Source organism: Prunus dulcis, chromosome 1, assembly GCF_902201215.1.
Source record: "Prunus dulcis chromosome 1, ALMONDv2, whole genome shotgun sequence".
In the NCBI taxonomy this organism is placed as follows: domain Eukaryota; kingdom Viridiplantae; phylum Streptophyta; class Magnoliopsida; order Rosales; family Rosaceae; genus Prunus; species Prunus dulcis.
The window spans coordinates 9,765,231-9,771,943 of record NC_047650.1 but is presented as its reverse complement, the minus strand read 5'-3'; the positions used below and the strand labels follow the sequence as shown (position 1 = coordinate 9,771,943).

Here is a 6,713-nt window from a genome sequence, read left to right as displayed (position 1 = left end):
GCTGCTGCATGATGAGGGTAAGTGTTAAGACATCGACTGGGAACTGGTGCAGGAGGATTAATACCTTCATAAGGAAATACAGGTGGACTCCTAGTAAAGCAGTTGGTGTAATGCAATACTGGCACAAAGCATGCGTACAAATGATGGGAGGGTTCCATTTTTTTTGCTGGCTTTTTGTTTTTTGAGAGGCTTTAAAAGTAAATAGAATAATTAATCGAATCTGCTGTTTCTGGCATTATATTCATGGCATCACTTTATGTATATATACCATCAGTGATGAAGGAGGTAGCATGGAGGAATGTATGTTGTCATTTGACATTTGCTTCCTGCTTGGAACTTTCCCTTTTAGTTTTTTCTGTTCGTTTACCTGTGACAAAGGGGACCTTTACAACCAAGGAAAATACAAGGAAAGATTTGTCTATTTTCGGACCGCTCGATAGAGAGACTTGCTCCAACCTTACAAAAGCTTTGGCACTAGATATGTTTGACTTAAAATGGGATTTAAAAGCTATATATAGATGTCAAACAGTGACTTATTATAGCGTAGTTTAATTTACACAAACACAGGTAAGAGTTGTTTACTTCGTGCAACTGTAGCCTAATTTTTACTGTTCTCAGTCTCAGAACATTAAAGTAAACAAACCAAAGCAAGCTGATCACCTGCTTCCACTCTTAGGGTTTTGGAGCAGAGTGTCCAGCTGTTCCACAGCTCATGTTCCAGAAATCAACCTCATATTCAAGCACACGCAGGAATGTTACTTCAGCTTTGCTCACCACATCTTCTGAAACCTTCACCAGAGGCATGCTGCCTGAAGCCGCCTTCTCCAACAAACGGTCAGCTATGTTTCGGAGAGAAGAGCAGTAGTGACCAAACCCATCATTGCCCCATCTCTGACAAGCCTCTTTTAGCTCTGGTGGGGTTTTGGACCCCTCTTCCAGACAATGGGCAAAGCTCTCTTGGTACACAGCTTCAATGGCCCAAAAGGCTGCCATGGCCACAGTATAATCAACCTCTGGCCTCATTAATTCCTCTAGAAATCTGTAAAAACACCACTCCAATTAGTACTAATATTGACATAAACAATATCCTAAATTTTCAATCCCAACCATGTATCATTTGTTTGTTCCGTCCTAACCCACTGTAAACTTCATTCCCCTGTCACATGTCACATTGTTTGGTGAACAAACTTATAGAAAATAAAATTGGAGAAAACAAAATTGCGAAAATCTTGCATGCCATAATGGACCAAGGAAGGAGGACTACTTGGTACATATAAATACTCACCATGGCCTAAACCCAAACATAGTTTTTGAATACAAACGATAATCTAAACTACCTTAAATTAGATTAATTTAGAAAGAGGGGTATTCGAACTTGAGTGTAAAGGGGCGGCGTAGTTGGACCGACATAAGACACATTACTAATTAATGACTGATTGCTATATGCTGAGCAAGTAATTTTGAGTTTAATTAAAAGAAGATGGTAGTTAATTACCTGCAGTAATGTTGGGTTGGTTTTTCAGGGGCAACTTGAGAGAGGTCAACACCCCATTTGGAAGCCTCTTGCTTGAACCATGCAATCTCATCGTTCAGAGAACCCAAACCACTCAATATCACTTCCATATCACCACTACTCTCATCACCTTTCTCATAAGCCCTTATCAGCACACTCGCTACGAAAGGCACAAACGCCCTAACAAATATGTAGTCTTGCCCCTACAGCCACACCAAACATTTTAAAATTAAATTACAAAAACAAATTGCAATTTCTAAACGCTGTTCGGAGAAATTGGAAAATGAAACGACACCGTTACGAAGTAATTAAATTAACCACGTTTATTGCGTGCGGCTTACTTACCAGCCATCGTTTGAAGGCTGGAAGATCGACGGTGCCGTCACGAATGCTGAGGATAAAAGGGTGTCGGGTGGCTCCAATGTAGATCAGACGGTGCTTCTTCACCCACGTGTCGGTCATCCCACCGTAAGGCACCCCAGGCTTCGACTTCCCATCCATTTTCTGTGGCTTCATTCTCTCTTCCTTTCCTTTCCTTGTGCTCTCTGTGTTTGACTGTTCCAGTGAGTTTGTTCGAGTGAGAGGGCGAGAGATAGTGAAGGGCTTTTGTGTTGGAGAGGACAGGCCCAATGGGCAATCTTCGTCTGCCCAACACGTGGTAGCCATGCAGCAAAAGAACCGCCACGCGTGTCTTATTAATGGAGCATTGGACAACGGCCCACCATTGTTGATAATGGGCCCGCAAGTAAAGATCCAATGTGTAATTTCTGCCCTTGGTATATTTCGTTCTAATTCTTTTGGGAAATAAGCTGATATAATCACTTTCCAAAAGTGGTATTCTGAAATAATCAGGTTACAAATTGTGTTATGATATAATCACTTGTGAACGTGAAATGACCAAACTGCCCTCCATATAAAAGCACATGTATCAATCCGTTGCCACCCCTTTGATTGGCGACCTAACGCATCTGGCTTCTCTCCCTTTCTCAGCGCTCAGTCACGGTTCTCTTCCTCTCTCGGCGGTTTCTGTGTCCATCGACCACCACCACTCTATTTCTCCCTGTGTCACGAAAACCTAAGGAGCACTCTGTCGTTCTCTGTCTGCAGTCAATGTTAGGGTTTGGTGAGGGGGCTCTTGACGGTGAAAGAGAGGGTTTAATCGCGAAATGCTCTCTCCCTTAAACGATGTCTCAGTTCCCTCTAAGTTCGAGTCTTGAATCGACATCGTTCTCTTCTTCTCTGCTCCTTCAGGGCCTAAAAAAACCCTAAATTTTGGTTTCGGTTAGGAATTTGTTCACAAACGTCCTCCTCCTTCTCAATCCTGTGAGACTCGGTTAGGACAAAAGTCGCGATTTGCTGTAGGTGTTGCTGGGATTTCGAATTCGGTTCTGTGCAGAGAAGGAGTGATTCTAAGGTGGGTTTTGTATTTGTTATTGACTAGTTTGTGTTTTTGTATGGTTATCATTTGAGAAGGATAATTTCACTAACCTGTGACTGAATTTGTGAAGTTTAGTAATTAGAGATATTGCAATAATAATGTAATTTAACTGTGAAGTAGATCATGCTGGGATGAAACTTGTATTGGTGTATTGATTTTGCTCTATGGATGATGCAGTGCCTCAAATTGCTATTTGTCATATAGGATTGGTTCTATGGCAATGCTTGTTTTCACTTCCATTTTATGAGTCATATTTAGTGTGGGAAATTATTCTGGTGCCAAGGGCTATTCCATTATAACACACCATTACCTCAGTAGGCCTTGAATTAGGTGTTGAGTAATAATGCACAAGTAAATTTGTTGGTATCATTGGTGTTTCAGCACGTAGTAGCATATTTTGCACCCTTCCAGTGTTAATGGTTAATTATGTGTTTTGAAATACTAAAGTTAGTTGCCGTGGAAATTTTTTGTTCCCTGTGGTATAAAACATGCTAAATTGTGTTGTTATTCCTTGCTTGCAGCTTGTGATATTGTTCACCCGTTTTCGCGTTTAGCTCCTGTGATGGAAGGGCGAAATTCCCCACTGGCTTGGAGACCATATACTGGTCAAACAAGTCAGCTTTCTTTGGTGTGCGAGCGTGCCACTGCTAGCAACGTGAATTCTAGCAGATTTCTTTTAGAAAAGATAACTTGCGCCCCAAGTTACTGACTTCTAAAACAAACGATTGTGAATTTGGGTGAGGAATATCTCCCAAGTAAGTTCTTTTCTTGCCTTAGACTGGTAAGGACTTTCACAATCTATCTCAGTATCAAACGGCTGTTCTAGCCAGGAGTGTTTGATAGAAGTGGACTATTCAGGCAGAACTGCCTTTTACAAGATAATAAATACACATATTTAACTCTAGACAAGTTAAGAGACTGTCGGAACTTCGTTTCCGCTCGAATGGAAGGTTCCGCTGTAGGCTGGACTGGACATATCTGGGTTGGTCCGTACTGCTTTGTGACTTCAAATGCTAGGCTGACCTGCAAATCGATACCAAAGTTGGATTTTGGCAGAGCTTTACGTCTTCTTCACGTTTTGTGAGGCCTTTTGAATAGGCAGAACTGCAACTTCTCCTGCTTGGAAGGGACAGAAGTGGCTATTCTCGATGGTCTGATGAGCTAGGGATTATACTACGAGAGTTGTTCTGCTTGAACAGGGCTCTTCCTGAGGTTTCTGGGGTCCCCACGTTTGTGAAAACTCAAAACTCTGCTTGTCTTGGCTTTTGCTGAACCAAATTTGTAACGAGGTGTCTTGTTCCAGAAGACTTGTTTCCTAAGTCTTGAACCTTGGAATTCAAGTGAACTCTTGGCTTTTCTTGGTGTTGTGTTTTTTTGATTGATGAATTGAGTGTGTCTTTAGTTTCTTTTTTGGGTTTGAGTCCAAACAATATTCGTGGGTTTGATCCTTTCGAAGCCCATATGACAGCTTTCTTTTTTTTGGGTTTTCTTGGGCTGGGGGCTTTCGTTTTTGACAAAAAGCGTAAAGCCCAAGCCGTCCGGATCCTTATTTTTGTCATTCCCAAGCTTTTGGGCTGAGTGGGATATTTTATTTTATGGGCTTTTGTCTTTTTGATCTTGGCGCGCGATTTTTAGGCCCAAACAATGCCCCCTAAGTCTGAATCGTTTTCAGAAACTGAAACGGTTTTCAGACTTAATGTTTATTAAATTGCGCGCCAGTCGTTTGCCACGTTCGCCTGTCACGAACTAGAGTTCGTGGGAAGAAACGACTAGTTATTAGCTAGTTACTAGCTAATAATCATCAGGTGCCGTCCCATCTTCCTCTCTCCCACGTTTTCAAATTTTCCTTTTAAAAACAAAGCTTAGCTTCGCCACTTCTGGAAAACCTACCTCTTTCGACTTCGTCTTTCCCTGAGCCTTTCTTTCGGGATTTCCCATCGTCTCCTTCGAACTTCCTCCATTTTTCTTCTCTTTGCTCCCTTTCTTTTGAAATTGAAATGTCTTCCCCAAGGTCCCGTGCCCAGTCTTCTTCGGCTTCAATCCCCCCTGATTACATCACTGGGAGCGGGATTGATGCCCACGCAATAGAGGTTAGGAGCAAACTCCATCCTTTTGCTCAAAAGAATCTGGATGAGAATGTTCTTCACCTGTTCGAGAACACCCTGGTGCTTGGGCCTCACTGGTTTGGTCCTGTTCCTGCTGAGGTGGCAGAACTGCTAAGAAAAGACGCTGAGGCTCCTTTGTGTTTTGAGAGCACTTCTGCCCTAGCCTCTCATTCTTGGGTTAGCAAGCATTTGAGCCGATCCTTCCCATCCAGCGAGGTGAGGAACAGTCCAGTCAAATGGGCAGACTGGATTGACAGACTTCTCCCGAGATATGGGGGTCACTGGAGGAGAGCTGGGATCTATGACGCCATTCTTCTGTCCAAGCAATCGATCAACAGAGATGAGAACCTGCTTGCTGCTGCCTTGTGCTTCTGGAATTCTGCCAGTAACACATTTGATTTCCGTGTGGGTCCCATGGCTCCTACTTTGCTGGATATGGCTCAGATTTTTGGGTTTAGGCCCCATGGCAGACCTGTTGATGCTGTTGGAGATTATCACAGGCGAAAGAACCAGGAGAAAGTGGCTACCCCCTTCACTGTCTCTCCAGCCACGATCAACCAGAACTGCTCTTTCTCTAATTATCTGAAGAGATTCAGTGCTGAGAAAGACAAGGATCAGCAACATATGTTGTTCCTTCTGTATTGGCTGAACCGCTTTGCCTTCCCCAATCGATCTTCGGCTGTTCTACTTGAATACAAGCATCTGGCAGAAGCGCTTCACAATCACACTGATGTGGGGCTTGGGCCAACAGTTCTGGCTCACCTTTTCAAGAATCTGCATACTGCCACCCTGGAGAATCCACTGAACCTGTCAGCTCCTGGTGCTTTTTGGATGATTCAGATCTGGCTGCAGGTCTACTTTCCAGAGTTAAGGTTCCCAGACATAGTTCTGCCTGAAAATCAAGTTCTGGCCCTTCCTCTGATATCGGCAGAAGTGCCCAAGCGCTCTCTTGAGGAGTATTTGATGCTCTTCAGGCATTGCACCAAGAGGTCGGCTGCTCAGTGGCAAGTGGTGATCAGAAGAACCTATCCTTGGTTCCAGGCTGGATTTCGGCTTTTCGAGAAGGAGCCAGAAGACGAAGCTGCCAGAACAGACTTCAGGAAGAAGTTTCTGAGTATTACTCTGCCCAGAGATCTGCCCCATGGTGGGGGCAAACCTCCAAATTATCATCTGGGGGCAGAAGTCTACCATCCCAACTTCTGTGCAAGGCAGCTTGGCTGCCCTCAACTTATACCGTTGAAATCATATCGGAGTTGCAACCGGGCCTCTTCTTGGAGGGATACAGATGATCTGGAGGTGCACAAGGACGCCCGGTGTGCAGTGAAGAAGATAAACAACAGCACGGATGCCCTCTACCCCTCATGGGAGCCAAATTCCTGCAGTTCTGCTGATTTTGACGCCTGGTGGCAAGCCAGATTCCAAAATCTGCCAGCTTCTGTTACTGCCCTGAAGACGCTTTTTGACGGCTGGGAGAACTGGCATCTTTTTGCGGAGGGGGAGGCTAAGGCGCACATGATCCAGACCATCAAGGACATCAATGCGCAGATTATAGAAGGTAGACATCTGATTCTGTCTGTTGTTTATTCTGTCTTGATAATCTGCTTTTGACATATATTCTGTCTGTTATTAGATCCCTCCCTGACAAAGAACGTTGGTG

At 43.9% G+C, this 6,713-nt stretch overlaps 1 protein-coding gene across 1 annotated transcript; it reads right to left on the bottom strand.

Moving 5' to 3' along the window:
• Positions 1-399: 399 nt before the first annotated feature.
• On the bottom strand, positions 400-2,143 carry LOC117614262 (probable bifunctional TENA-E protein). The gene is made up of 3 exons (XM_034343012.1): positions 1,859-2,143; positions 1,496-1,716; positions 400-1,039 (listed from the first exon to the last, which is right to left on the bottom strand). The coding sequence occupies exons 1-3, from the start codon at positions 2,027-2,029 to the stop codon at positions 673-675; spliced, it is 759 nt and encodes a 252-aa protein (XP_034198903.1). The 5' UTR covers positions 2,030-2,143; the 3' UTR covers positions 400-672.
• Between the last annotated feature and the right edge of the window lie 4,570 nt (positions 2,144-6,713).

Excerpts from the sequence above, each read along its gene's own strand:
- LOC117614262 (XM_034343012.1), bottom strand. The coding sequence starts at position 2,029 with ATGAAGCCACAGAAAATGGATGGGAAGTCGAAGCCTGGGGTGCCTTAC. Across the intron at positions 1,717-1,858 it reads CAGCCTTCAAACGATGGCTG|GGGCAAGACTACATATTTGT; the intron begins GTAAGTAAGCCG and ends GTGTGGCTGTAG. Across the intron at positions 1,040-1,495 it reads CCAACCCAACATTACTGCAG|ATTTCTAGAGGAATTAATGA; the intron begins GTAATTAACTAC and ends GTGTTTTTACAG.